Here is a 14,632-nt window from a genome sequence, read left to right on the forward strand (position 1 = left end):
TGTGCATTGTATTCTGTATCACAGCAGGGGCTGACACATCGTAGAGGGTCTGTATGCTTGCTCACTTCATCAGAGTCTGCCTCTCTTCTCTCCCCATCCCTGGTGGGAGCAAAGCTGCTGCTTCATGTTGGTGTGTTAAAGCAGCCACACGTGGGGAAAAATGACCCTGGGGATCTGTCTTCCTTTGATCAGTTTGTTTGCTCCTATTTTCTCTTTTACCTGTTGTGGGGAGTGGAGGGAGTGCTCAGGTGAGAACTTTAGATTTTTAGGAGCAGCAGTCCTAGAAGGCAAACTGCAGAGTATAAAATCTGTGGTAAGCCTGGCTGTGTTCTTTCTGAACCATCCAGACAATGACTTAAATTCTCCAGACTTGTTTAACCCCTCTCTTCTCCTGTCCATAAGCTCACTTAAGACAGGATCTGTCCACTGAACACTCTGCTCACCTCAGTGGGGCCCACACAGATTGAGGTTTTGGCATAGCCAGGCGATACAGCCTGTTGGCATCTCTCCCCTTGGCTTCAGTTCAGTTGTGTTTTGGGGGTGGTTTATGTTTTTTGTTTGTTTTTAATGAAGGGGCATCCTTAAAAGCCCTCCCTGCTAATTTATCCCTCCTCCCTAATGTTGTTAGATAAAGTTTGTGCTATGATTTGTTGTTGTAATAAATAACTCCAAAAGAATGAGTCTGGAATGAGCTCAGCCTCTCACTGGCTCTAGCAGGAATGCTCAGCAACATCAGGAATTGTTTGCACACAGTCATGGAGATCCAGGAAAAGAACAGATAACAAGAAGAAATAATTTGCTGTTATGCTTCATTCACATGTGCTTGGCTTGGCAGCTGGCTTTTTTTTTCCTTTTTAGTAATGGAGATGTCAGTTAATCATGTTTTGGTGTTTGAATATATAAACAATAATTCTGAATTAACCTGAGTTGCCTCAAATTCCCCGAGCAAATCTTTGCTCTTGCCCTCTAGGGATTGGTGCAGTTTTAGTTGTCTTTATTACTCTTAGTCTTTGCTTTTCTGAAAGGCTCTCTTTTTATTTGAGGGTGGCTTTTAGGCAGATGGGATCCACCAAAGGCTTTTCAAGTGAGGGAGGACACGTGTTTTCAGTGATTGCTCAGGGGATGGAGCACAAGGTTGCAGAGGACTCTTCCAGGTCTGCCAGATGGACACCTGGCTCTCTGCAGTCTGGTCATTTCCTGATGGTGCCTTTCTTTTAACTTCATTAAAGTCTATTATAGCTTGAAGACATTTTTGCTTTTCAATGACTTTGTTCCAAGGCCCTTTCTGCCTCTCCAGCAGTTGCAAAATGTGACTTTTAGCTTTCCATTAGAGGAGTTAGATAATATTTGCCTTTGGCACACTCAGACTTTTTCCCAGAGATGCAAAAATTGCATTAAAGAGATGAAACCCCCACCTTAATATCGTAGAACTCGTCTCTTGAAGTCTGACAAATGAGTGTGGAACAATTAACCTTTGCTTTAGTGAGAATGGAGCTTCCCAAATAGTGTTAATTGCTGGAGTTCTGTTAAAATAAGGCTGGCTTTTTGCCTTTCTGCAGGGAAAGAAGGATGGAAACAGAGCAATGAAGCAGTTTAGCATTTTCTGTCTGGGAGGAATTTCTGCTGTTTGTTTTTTTTTTTTTCTCTTGAGAAAATGTGTTGTGGGTTTTTTTTTTGTTTGTTTGTTTGTGGTTTTGTTTGGGTTTTTTGTTTGTTGTGGTTTTGTTTGTGGTTTTTTTGCATTTTGGGGGGAAGGGGGAGGAGCTTGACTTTGTGAGTAGGTGAACTCATTCCACCCTAGATGTGGTTGCTTTCTGAAGAAGGTTGGTAAGAAGGTGGCTGTACTCTATATGTCAGTACAAATAAAAAATAATTAAAACAAAAATTCCTCTTAATAGAGGTATTTTGCCCTTCAGCCATCCTGCTGTCTCCTAATTAGGATTGTGCTCTTCAGTACAGAAATGTAGTGATAAACAAGGCTGTTTTAAGGGCCAGGTTATATCCCAGCGGCTGGCTTGGTTGCTGAGGGGTGTTGCCCCAGATACCTTTTGATTGGATTCCAGGTTTGTGATTCTGCTGGAATTGGAGGTGCCAGAGCCTGTGTAAATGGTGGAACATCAGCAGGACTGACAGGGAGATTTGATGGAGCAGCACCTCAGCTGATGCTGTGCAGGACTGGAGTGGAGCCTGGCTGGGCTGCTGGGAATGGGTCCTGGGCTCCCCCCTGAGTGTGTGATTTCAATCATCTCTGTCTGATGCAAAGTGTCTTTGCCTGCAATGCGTTGCAGCTCCTGGTAAATGACAGAAAATTCTCATGGATAAAGTAATCATGTCCTTTCTTCAGCATCCCCCTGTCCCAGCCCTGCTTGGCCAGCCCAGAGCTGCAGAAAATCTTTAACCACCTGAGTGAGGAACCATTTCATGAGAAGCTCCCTGGCCAGGAGAATTCCAGCCTAAAACCCTTCTCTTTGGGCAGAGACAGCTCCTTGCTCTGCTACCACCAGCTCTCTGAGCTGTTTCAGTGGCTGAGACTGAAGCATAGCTGCTGTGAAGGCATGTAAGGAAGGATTCCTGCTCTTTGTTTTCCTGATTAACCACTGGAGCTCTCCCTGTTTGTGGGGTCTGAGAGGGGCAGCAGTGCTCCTGTGTGGACTCCACAATCAATCACCAGACATACTCCCTTACTGCAAACTAGAATGACCCCATTCTGTAGTTCTACCAAGGCAAGATTTTCAGGAAAGGTGTTTTTAAGTGTTCCATTGCCTGCTTGCAGCTCCATCCATCAGGAGACCAGCAACTGCTGTGTCATGACCAGAGAGTGGAGCTGTACAGAAGAGCCTCAGACCTTGCATGGGAGTGTGGGAGTGATGGATCTCTGTCCCTGTGGAGGTCTACAGGGAGTGGGCAGTGCAATGTTCTGGTTGTTTGCAGGATTCAAGAGACAGGAAAGCATTTAGGACTCCTGGTTGGAGCTCTTTCCTCACTCTAAGAGGTGGTTGCTGAAGAGGGACTCGTTACAAGAGCCTGTAGTGACAGGACAAGGGGGAATGGATTCAAACTGACAGAGTTTAGATTGGATATCAGGAAAAGATTCTTCTCTGTGAGGGTGGGGAGGCCCTGGCACAGTTGGGCAGAGAAGCTGTGGCTGCCCCATGCCTGGAAGTGTCCAAGGCCAGGTTGGACGGGGCTTGGAGCAACCTGGGCTAGTGGAAGGTGTCCCTGCCCATGGCAGGGGGTGGAACGAGATGAGCTTTAAGGTCCCTTCCAACCCAAACTATCCTGTGTTTCTGTGATTTTCTGGGACTGTGGTGAAACAAAGAGGGAAATAAATATCCCAGAGCAACTGCCCTGCCCTGTGGCCACATGAACCCTTTGAGGCTCTTTGTGCACACATTCTGCTAACCATTCATTTGGGCTGAGGCAGTGCCTGGCCCTTGTCTGCTGCGTGCAGTGTCTGTCATTAAATACGAGTTGTGAGTGGCCTGTGGTGGAGCAAACTGTGTTATTAACGTGGGTGGACTTTGTATCCAAGACAGCCCCGGGAGGGGATGCTGTAATTCCAGGCTTTCCTCTTACACCACCTCCCTAGGACATTATTTTCTCGCTGGTGCCTGACAGATAAATGCCCAGAAATGTCTTGCATCAGCAGTGCTGTCAGACTCATCGCTGTGCAATGCTGACTTGTGCTGTGGGGATGGGAAGGCACAAAGATAAGTGGTTGGATTAAAAGAAACTATAAAAATTCCTGTAGCTTCACACACGGAGGGCTGGCCTGTAATTCCTGGCTGTCTGTCTCTCCCCTCACCCTTAAAAGCCAGTTGTGGTATTCACAGATGACATGGTGTTTATCTGATCAGATCAAACTGCTAATGGTTGGATGGCACCTGAAGTAAGTTGTATTTATAGGTAAACCTGACCACAAGCTACATCTCCACCCTCTCACCAGCTGCTGAACACTGACCCCAGTAAGTGATGGCCCCATTTGCTGTAGGTGTGTGCATTTACCTCCTTTATTTCAGGTGATCTGTAATGGCTGGACCCACGAAATCACCCTCTGTAAATCAAGTGTTGTACAGTAATTTTCAGCCATCAGTGCTTTAGGAAGAGCTAAATTATGTGTGGTGGGAAAACACAACTCCTACCTCTCTCAGGCTGGGCTAGAAATAGGGTCCTTGTCTGAGTGGATGAGCGTAGGGGAGGAGGGAAAACCCACCATTTACCCTCAAGGGAAAGGATGGCTGCTGTGGGGTGAGCAGGGAGGCTGTGAGGAGGAAAGGACAAACACAGGCTGGAGGGGCCTGACTCACAGCAGCCAGATTGAGACATGGCCTGCTGCTAATTTGGTAAATAATTCAAATTATGTATTTGCAGCTCCGATGAAGACAGTGACTGGAAGGATTAACATCACTGTCTTTTCAGCCCTGGGATACTGGTCTGGATCCAACTTTGTCATTTTGATGAGAAGAGTGTAATGTAAAACGTGGTGTTAGTGATACTGCAATTGGCAGGATGTCCTTCCATGAGTGCACGTTGCTGTTCTGACTCACCAGTTACGATTCAGACCTGCTAAATACTCCTGACTTCATTTTCTTGTGAAGGTCAAGCCCCAAACTGTCTTTTGAGACTACTGGGTGTTTCACTGAGGAAAGGACAAGTCAGGAAGATGGTCTTTGATTTCAGCTTTCCAAGAACTCAGAGGTGTTTGGCTCTAAGGCTACTTGAAATAGCTGGAGAGGATGGGCCACCACAAGCTTCTTTAAAGTTAATCAGAAGTGTTTTTACCTGAAGTGAAGAAACTTGGAATGTTGATGCTAGTCAAAATACTTCCTCCCCCTCCAAAAAGTAAATCTACTTTTACTGTGTCGATTGTTGTTTCCATTTGTTGGAGCTTCAAGAAAGAGGTATTTTTAGCTGCTCTTTGGTTTATTTTTGGTATTGTTAGTTACTTGTTTTGAGTTTGTTTGTTTGTTTTTTCCCCAAAAAAACCTGTTAATGTTTTACATTTGGTAAAATCCCATTCTCTTGGGCATGAATAATCTCAACAATGGTTTTGGCAAGGTAACTATTACAGGTGTGTGTCTCAGAAAAGCTTTGGGAGTTTTGTTCCTTTTTGAGCAAAACCTGTCAACTCTAAAAGCCATGAGATGTCTGAACTGGGATGGGTGGCAGCCTTGTTAATCCTGTGCTGTTTTGGGCTTTAGCAAAGGGATGGGTTGCCCTCTCCAGTTTGTCCTTGCTTTGCTCTGGACACTTGGCACATTGAAGATGTGGCTGTGACTGATGAATGTGCCGGGCTGAGAGATGCAGACAAGTTCTCCACAGAGAAACTGGAATGTTCTGGGATGAAATCCTCTGGTCTGCAGCATGATGGTGGCTGTTGTGTTAATGCCATGCCAAGCATGGATGGCTGCTGGGTTGTGGATAGTGGTATCCAAGCCAGGCATGGGCAGGAGGGGATGGCTGTGAGCTCCCATGAGTTATGCCCTGACATTGCTAACCTCCCTGCCCTTCTCTGGCTGCCTGGTATCCTCTCCCAGGGTGATACCTCTGATTTATTGAAGGGTCTGATAGAAGCAAACATTCTGTTCTGATGAGTCCCTTGCACACACAACCTGCCAACTGGCTTCTTCCAAAAAGCATCATTTATTTTAGGGGCATTAGCAGATTATCAGGGCTGGATAAATCTGCACATCTGAGTCGGGTGAATTTTCTAGGCTCTCCATCCATCAGAGTTTCTGCCTGCCTGCCAAAAGATGGGAAGCTCAACAAGAGGATTCAGAGCTGGCATGTGAGTGTGACAGCCTGATATTGGCTCAGTGGGGAGCCCAGGCTGTCACAGAGCAGATGTGTCCATTCCATCTTGGGGTGGAACGTGTTGCTGTATGGCAGGGGTGTGTCTTATAGAGCGGATGGCAGAATAATTAATGCTTGCCAGAGAAAATAGAAGGCATTTCTCTGGAAGCAGGGAATCACGTGGCTGTTTGGGGGAGTGTTGGACCTGATCTGCACTTAGAGCTTTCACTGATGTGGGGCTTTCAGATGGGAGTGTGACCTGCCCCTCTTACTGCACAGTTTTGGTGTTGGCATAATTAGGTATTGTGTTTATCAGGTCAATAGGGCTAGGTTTTTACTCTCCTGTTTGGAAACAGCTTCCTCAAACAGCACTAATGAGGACATAATTGAGTGGTCCTTTGTGTGGGCAGAGGAGTGTGACATTTTCCCCTCCCAGTAGATGCCCCAGTCACACTGATGGAGGGACTCATCAAGGTTTTTAAGGTTTACATGAGACTCTGGGGATCATCTGGCTTGGTAAAGGAAATGTGACTCAACATGTGGAATTAAGACTCAATGAAAATAAAATTGAGGGGGCACGCCAGCAGTGGTAGGTTCTTATAAATGACATTAAGATTAATGACACCTATATTGAGTTCAACTTGCAGCTAAAGAAATGTATTAGGATGGCATTAAATCGTTGCATTAATATTAAGGGGCTAAATCTGTATAAACTGAAGGCAATCAAAAAGGGGACTGGCATATGACTGTGAGTGATAGGTAAAGAATTCCACTGTTCAAATCAGTAACTTGCCAAGTACCTAATGCTGACATTGAATCAACTTTTTTCCTCCTGGGCACAGTGTAGGACCAGAAAGCTTTCTTGTAATCCTTTTCCTGCTGGCAAATATTATCTTCTGTCATATAGCAAAGAGAACAACATTACCAAGGGTTTCTTTGTTCCATAAGCAGCAGCATTCTGAATCCCTAGGGAGAGAAATTCCAGAAGACTAACTCAGGCTGCACGCTGCAGCCCCTCAGGACTTGAGGTAGGACCCAGACTTCAGAGCTGTGCTGGTTAGTCCATTAAGGTGCAGTTATTTTTAGTCTGGGAAAACTCTTTTTCCTTTGCATAAGTAATTTTTAGGGATTCACAGTTGGTAAATCTAACAATTCTTGGATAAATGAAGCTGGAGATTTCTGCATTCACCTATCGCTGTTTTCTGTATGGAGAATATTACTCTGTTGATACCTGTTTATGTTAAATTTGATATTAAGAAAATTACTAACTGCAAGTCATTCAGGATGAAGTGGCAAATTGAATTTTAAACATATTTTTAAGCTTTCTTCCTTGAACCTAGGCTCTAGAAGAGATAGGCTAAAAACAGTTTAGATCATATGCTGATTTACTAGATGTATGAACCTTTAGAACCACCCTCCTACTTCTTCCATCTTCTTTTTCTCCTCCCAAATGTCTAAGTAGGAGTGTTTAGTGCAGAGGCAGCTGCTGCTCAGAGCAGTGATCAAAACACAGCTCCAAAGGTTCCTGACTTATGCCCTTCTCGAATCTACTCAGCTGGAAACTTTAATTATACATATGGGAGGAAAAGGTGTGATTTATTCTTATTTCTCCATGGATGGGGAAAAACCTGTGCTGGAGGAAGCCTGGCAGGGAGCTGAGCCCCTCTCCCATGCCCCTTGCTGGGAATTGCTGTAGGAAGTGCAGGTAAAAGTGGAGGCTTTTTCTGTGCAAAACACCTCTGTTTTGAGCAGTTCCCTACATCCTGAGCAAGCTAAAGGAGCAATGAGTGCCTTCCTGGCTCAGCTGTCCCTTTGATGTCCTGTCCCAGCAGTGCCCAGAACTGGCACCTGGAAGAGCACTGAGCTGAAAAGCTGTCAGTGCAGATCGTGGTTCTTCACACAAGGCAGGTATGAGCTGTACCTGCAGGGCTTAAACTCCTTCCTGGCCTCACAAGTGACTTGCTGCAATTAGTTGACGCCTTGAAATATGTTTTCATTCTATTTACTCTGACATCTTCCAGGCAGGCAGTCCCAAAAGTGAGAGCTCATCAATTTGCTTGTAGTTATTGGAGAGGCAAGTTTAGTGCTGGGAGAACTCGGTACTGAGAACTACCTGCTGCTTTCATTAGATCTGAAACAGAGAACGCTGATGTCCTGCCCTCCTTTCTCCATACTTGTCCCAACTTCACTCCCCTCGTGTCAGTGCTGCCATCTCTAACCCTCAACCCCTTCTCTCCCACAGGTTGGTGGGACAAAGACGGGCGTCGTTCGCTACGTGGGAGAGACGGATTTTGCCAAGGGAGAGTGGTGTGGTGTGGAGCTGGATGAGCCCCTGGGCAAGAACGACGGGGCCGTTGCTGGTACAAGGTACTGTGTGCTCTGAGCCCCAGCCTGGGCTGTGGAGGGTCCTACACACCTGCTGGGGGGGCTGGGAACAAGTGCCACCAGACCTGGGAGGAGAGCTAGGGTTGGGTTTGCCTGGACATCGTGGGCTGGGAGGAAGAGTCCAGTTTTGAGCCTTTTAGGCTTTGGGGTGGCCTTGCAGGGAGATCAATACAAACTTCATTACTGGGGCATTTTAAAGCATAATCAGATAACATCTGCGAAGAAGGAACCTGAGTAGCTTCAGGAAACAGGAGAGAGTAGGGAGAGAAGATAACTTACAGTGGGATTTAGTTTTTGCTAGCAATTGATTCTGTGATTATATTAGCTCTGCTTTCTCCCACACATGTCCTCCCATAAACTTTTTTCTTGTGCTGTATTTATAATTCACCCTGTCAGAACTATAGAAGACACAGAATTGACTCTTTTTTCTCCTCAGCTTAATATTGTTTTATTCTGTTCTTTTAGGGCACAAATTCCAGAGATCTGAAAGAACAATTGGTAGTTGTTTTCTGTCCTTGTACTAATTCTACAACGTGACAGTTGTCTGCTGATTGATCTTACCACGTCTGACTCCACAGGCACCTCCACTATCTTCTTTTCCCAAAAAGCCCTTTTTAGTACCTATAAAACTAGTTAGGGATATCTTGCAGAGTTTTTGGGAAGCTGTTTCTGTTCCTGTCGAATTTAGTTGAGGGGATGACCCAAACCTCAGATCTGGAGCTTGAGGATGTTCAAATATGAGTTATGCAGCAGCACTTTGACCCTGCTTCAAATACAGGTGGAACTGATTCCTTGTCCTTCACAAGTTCCTCCAGTGGGAAATATTGTTGGTTTTCTTGGAACTTCTTAAGGCAGTCTGGCTACAGAGGAGAGATTTAACTTTAAAACTGAGGAGCTGGGAGTTTCTGCCTTGTTACATCTCAGGTTCTCTAATAAAGGTTTCTTGTGTCCTGTCCAGCAGCCATGTGCTTTCCTTTAAATTAAGAGAAATGCTGCCTTGTTCGATGTCAGGACAAGAAAGCAGTAAATGATTGGCAGCAGATGGCAGAGTTCCAGCCTGTTCTCAAGAGGGAAGAACCAGGATGGTAGAGAATAAATCATGGAGTGAATCCAAGTCCATGCTTTCTTTATCAGATGCTTCAGATTATCTCTCAAGTTTAATCTTCAGGGTGCTCAGAAATGATTTATTGTCTCTGTGCATGTGGAAGGTGTGAAAGGCAGTTCTGAGTGCAGGGCTGCTCTCTCTGCCTCTCATCCTCACACCCCTGTTGCTGTGGTTTGAAAATTCAAATTTTGGAAGTAATTTGTCTTCTGAAACTGCAGCATCTTAGCTCAGGTTGTATTGGTATGTGCCCTGTCTGCAAAGGCTTCTCCTTTCCCTCACACTATTAAGAGCAGGTTTGCAGCACTGCCCCTGTTTGTCCTTTGAGCCTTCATCCAGCCCTCTGATTTTCTCACAGCAGTGCTTTGGAGAAGCCAACATGGTTAAAACCAACTCCCTTGGTGCCTGCAGGCACTCCTCACTCAGTGTTCCCCATGTTTGCTGCGGCCACGTGGAATTCTTGACGCTGCCCTGAGCTTGTCCTGCCAGAATCAGCATGGGCAGAGGCTGTCCAGGACCCAGGAGTCAGTGCTTTGGAGGTGGTTGCCATCTAGTGAGCAACCCTGGCCTGGCTGCTGCAGCAGCAGCTGCTAAAGGAGAGTGGAGCTCTCAGAGAGCTGACTGGAGATGCTGGAAAGAGGTGGAAGCAGGAGAGGCAACGTGGAACAAAGGACATTGTCACCATCTTTGCTGCCATGGGCAAGTCCAGTTGAGTTGGTGGTGAATTGGCTGAAATTTGTGGCAGGTCACTTGATTTCCCTGCAGATCCAGGTCTGGATGTGCACCAAGGCAAGGCTGAAGGGAGCTGGAGGCTGCCTGCAGGCTGTGGATCAGCAGCAGTGCCCCAGAGGACAGGGCATCAACCTGGGGAGCCCTTCTGTACATCACATGGGTGCTGATTTGCACTGAGTTTTGCTGCTTCTGCTTTCCTGTCTGCACAGGAGATACAGAGGTGCTGGTGTGGTTTGGTTGGTTTCTTATCCACAAAACCAAGCAAGTTCCATGTACTCATCTTTAGTATGTTGTCCTTTGCTTGCTTATTTTGCTGTTCCTCCTGCTCTGCCTCTGCTCTCCTGGGAGTCTTTGCCCACTAAACTGCTCAGGCCTTTGCTTTTGTATAACCTGTGACATGTCAGCCTTGGACACTGAAGATTCTTTTCATCTATTTCAAAACTTCCCTTGCTGTTTCCCACCTGCAGTTTTGCACTGCCATCACACCACCACTTTTCTTCCCTCCTTCCTCTCTGTAATGAGAAGCTGGAGTTCCTCAGCACTGAGTTTTCAAGTAGATATTTTTTTTTTCCCCCTGCCAAGTGGTCTGGACCCAATTCCTGCTTCTGAACTGTAAAAGTTGATTGCAACCAGTTCCAATCTGGACTGAAAGAAAGTGAGCAGACTTAGTGAAGCAAGTTTGGGCTTGCAAAGAGCTGTCAGGGGGCTTTTGAGGGCATTAGCCTGTGACATTGTTGTGTAGCACCAGTGTGTGCTTACACCAGATGGACCTATGGAAGGGGGTGTTGCCTGCCTGTGCTTACTGGAGTTTGGGAATATGATGCTGAGCATCATATTCCCAAACTCCAGTAAGCACAGGCAGGCAGCAGGGCTTGACTGGTTTGTAAGAGGTCAGCCTGTGGTATGGCTGGTTTTCCAAACCCAAGGGCCTGTGTTGGCAGCAAGCTGAGGAGGCTGAGAGATTTGGGGGTTGTAGAAGGGTTGTTTAAAGTTTGGTATAGGGGAAGAAAAAAAAAAAAGAGTTTGAACAGATGTTTGAAAATGAATTTTATTTTCATCTGGCTGGAGATCAGGCTGTTCTCTGGCCTCCCAAGCACACAGGGGTCTGCCTGTGACACAGCTGTATGGCTGCCAGCTCTTAAAAATAAAAGGGAATTGGAGAAACAGCTGCTCACATCTGGAGAGGGAGGAGTTGTGCTAGTAAAGCTGAATTTGTGTCATTTAGTCATTAGAACCTGTTTTTTATGTTAACATAGGACAAGCTGTTTTATGACCCAGTGTTTAGTCCTAGCCTTGCTGTGAAGCCTGTGAGAAAGAGCTCTTACAGGAGGCAGCTTTCTGTGTTGGCTGCTCCCCTGAAACAAGGGGATGCAATGCTGGAGATGATCTGGTTTTCCTTGCTGCAGTGCAGGTGGCCAGCAACAGATGAACTCTGGCTCTTTCCAGCCAGCTCAAGCCCTGAAGGGATTTCCAGGGTTTGACACTCCATTTTGGCTCATTTTTATTCTGGAAGAGGGTTATGGAGAGACACAAACATTGGGCTCACTGCAGTTGTGGAAGAGAGTTATCTGATTCTTCCTGATTCTCCCTCTTCTATGCTTGCATCTTTCTAAGTTTGTTTGTATGGGAACCAGTTTCTCTTTCTCTGCCACCCAGAGGAGGTGGCACACACTGGAGTTTGCTGTAATGGTATTTTTAGCTTCAAAGTTAGGAGCTGCCATTTTCCCCTTCTGTTTTGGTAGGGAAGTTTTTTACCTTGTATGACATTTATTCAGTGCTGTGTGATTCAGACTCTTTAATTCAACACAGAATGGCCAGAATGGTTCAGGTTGGAAGGGACAACAGTGGGTTATCAGAGCAGGGTCTCCCTGTTCCAGCAGGGCCAGCCCAGAGCACATGGCACAGGATTGTGTCCAGAGGGGTCTGGAATATCCCCAGTGAGGAGACTTCAGCCCCTCCCTGGGCAGCCTGTTCAGAGCTGGGTCACTGCCCAGGGAAGAAGTTCTTCCTCCTGTCCAGCTGGAGCTTCCTGGGCATCAATTCCTGCCTGTTCCTCTTGTGCCATTGTTGGGTGCCCCCAAGCAGAGCCTGGTCCATCCTCTGCCCCCTCCTTTCAGACACACTTTACTACCTGACTTTCTTCAAAGCAGAGTAGAGAGAACATGCAGGTTTTGGGAGGGTTGGCTCGTTGGGAAGGTTGGGTTGTAGGGAAGCAGTGCTCTGGCTGTGCTTATGTTCTGGGATGTTTGTGCTCTCCAGGCTACCAGATGGGTCTTTCCTGGCACCTGATCAAAGTGCACAGCAACTAGTGCATGGCAATTATCTCAGGATTGCCTGCTAAAGCACCACAAATGAAAACAAGGAGATTGCCAGTGCTACAAGTGCAGGAAAGGGGAATAATCCAACCACTTGCACACAGGAAACAATGTCACAGCGAAGCACCCAGAGATGAGCTGAGGGTTTTGTACTGCTTGTAAAATAAAACTACTTGCAATGCCATTCTACAAGGCTTGGCTGAGATGGATGCTCTGCCCCATCTGACTTGGTGCACCTCCTGTATTCCAGGTATTTTCAGTGCCCTCCCAAGTTTGGCCTCTTTGCTCCCATCCACAAGGTGATCCGGATCGGGTTCCCGTCAACCAGCCCTGCCAAGGCGAAGAAGAGCAAGAGGATGGCCATGGGAGTGTCAGCCCTGACCCACAGCCCCAGCAGCTCCTCCATCAGCTCCGTCAGCTCCGTGGCCTCGTCGGTCGGGGGCAGGCCCAGCCGCAGTGGGCTGGTGAGTGGCTCCTTCCATGGACTGTGCAGCCTCGATCCACCTCTGTGACCAGGCTCCACAAAGCAGTCAGGGTTTTCTTTCAGCAGCTCCTCCTCCAGTGGGGTGAGGGGAGTGGAGTGTGGGATGCTGTTACCCACTTTACAGTCTCCCTCCGTGGACACAAGAGTTGTGACAGACACGGAGCCACTGTGACTGTTAAAGAGCCTGAAGTGTGATTTGCAATGTGGTCAGTCTGGGCTCTGCTGTCAAGAGCAGGTTTATAAGGGATCCCTGCAGAAAAAGGCCACTGGGTCCCACAGGGTTGTGAGCAGTGTGCTCTGCACTGACCGGCTGTGCAAAGCTCCTGCAGTGACTGGAGGGTGACACTGTCCTGGATCACTCGCCCTGGGCTTTGGCAGGTGCTCAAGCAGGGGGACAGCAGAGCAGGCAGCAATATTATTAAAAGCTCTGGCTCTGTCACAGTCTGTGCTGCAGAGCACCTGCAGTCCACTTGGCTGGGGATGAGGGTGCAGTGTCACTCCAGGGAGAGGATCTGGTTTCCAGCTGAGATTCGTCTGCCCAACTGAGCTCACTTTTTGGGACTTCACCAGAGCAGGTCATCAGTAAAATGCATTTAGGAAGGCAGATGATACAGTTCATGATAATCTTTCCTGACCCAATTCACATCCAACGTCCTGTACTTTTGGAAATGGTCCTTTCATTGCAGTGCAGAGGAACTGCTGAGCTTTTGTGAGCATTGTCCAGGTGCTTCACAGCCGTAACCTCACCTGTGTGGTCCAGAGCTGTAGCTGCAGCTCTGTAGAGATGAATAAACGATCATTAGGTGAGCAGATTTAACAGGGTACTTCAGCTATTCCGGGCTGGGGAGGACATGGCTTTACCCTGTCTCTCTTTAACTCTTTTTTCCAGCTGACAGAGACCTCTTCTCGATATGCCCGAAAAATCTCTGGCACCACAGCTCTGCAGGAGGCACTGAAGGAGAAGCAGCAGCACATTGAGCAGCTGCTGGCAGAGCGTGACCTGGAGCGGGCAGAGGTGGCCAAAGCCACCAGCCACATCTGTGAGGTGGAGAAGGAGATTGCCATCATGAAGGCCCAGCACGAGCAGGTAGGAGGTGGTGTGGCTTTATCTCAAGCTCTCAAATATCTGTATTTGAGTATTTGATATCCCCCTGAAAGTTTCAATTCATAGTGTTACCCCTGTATGAGAAACTTGGGCTCTGAATTTCTACCTTTTATGTGGTGAGTTAAGCTGAGGCTCTTTCTCCACTCTCCCAGTGTCACGTGTGCTCTCTCTGCCCCGAGCCAGGAGCAGGAAAAGGGCCATGCCAGATAAAAGGCAGTAGAATAGTTTGTGTCTGGTGGATCAATACGTTTCAGTGCTGAAATGCAAGTGGAGAGTAAATTTGTTCCCCTCAGCTACCCAGTTTGGCCGTGGCTGTGACTGCATTGCAGTGATTTTGTGGTGCTGAGAACATCAGCTCAGTTCATATGCCACAGCTTTCCTGCCAGGGAGAATGTTTTTATCACATCAATAAAGTCAGGAGATCTGGAAGGAAAACAAGCTGATCATATTAGGTTGCATGAGCAGTTGTACAAAGGGTATTTTATGCACTTTGAAGGCTTAAAGAGAGGAGTTGCTCATGCTATTTGTCAGTGTGGCTCTTCAGTGACTGTTGGTGTCCTAAATGACTTCCTTATGCTTATAAAGCCCAGTCAGCTATCTAGGAGCAGAGATGGCACTGTATATGTGTGGTAGGTCACACTTGACTGTCCAAAATGCAGAAGTTTGGAAGTCAACCTCAAGCTGATGGATTTCTTATGCACAGTGTTTTCCAATAA

General features: G+C 46.9%; 1 protein-coding gene across 4 annotated transcripts in view; it reads left to right on the plus strand.

The window, feature by feature from the left end:
* CLIP2 (CAP-Gly domain containing linker protein 2) overlaps positions 1-14,632 on the plus strand; it is a 74,175-nt gene that overhangs the window by 37,467 nt on the left and 22,076 nt on the right. For all 4 annotated transcript variants that reach the window (XM_050321664.1, XM_050321662.1, XM_050321665.1 and 1 more), the window contains 3 exons: positions 8,036-8,160; positions 12,578-12,791; positions 13,701-13,898. In XM_050321664.1, the coding sequence (XP_050177621.1) occupies positions 8,036-8,160; positions 12,578-12,791; positions 13,701-13,898 (537 nt within the window). The remainder of the gene's footprint in view (positions 1-8,035; positions 8,161-12,577; positions 12,792-13,700; positions 13,899-14,632) is intronic.

This window comes from Myiozetetes cayanensis, unplaced genomic scaffold (assembly GCF_022539395.1).
Source record: "Myiozetetes cayanensis isolate MyiCay16 unplaced genomic scaffold, myiCay2020 scf27, whole genome shotgun sequence".
Lineage (NCBI taxonomy): Eukaryota > Metazoa > Chordata > Aves > Passeriformes > Tyrannidae > Myiozetetes > Myiozetetes cayanensis.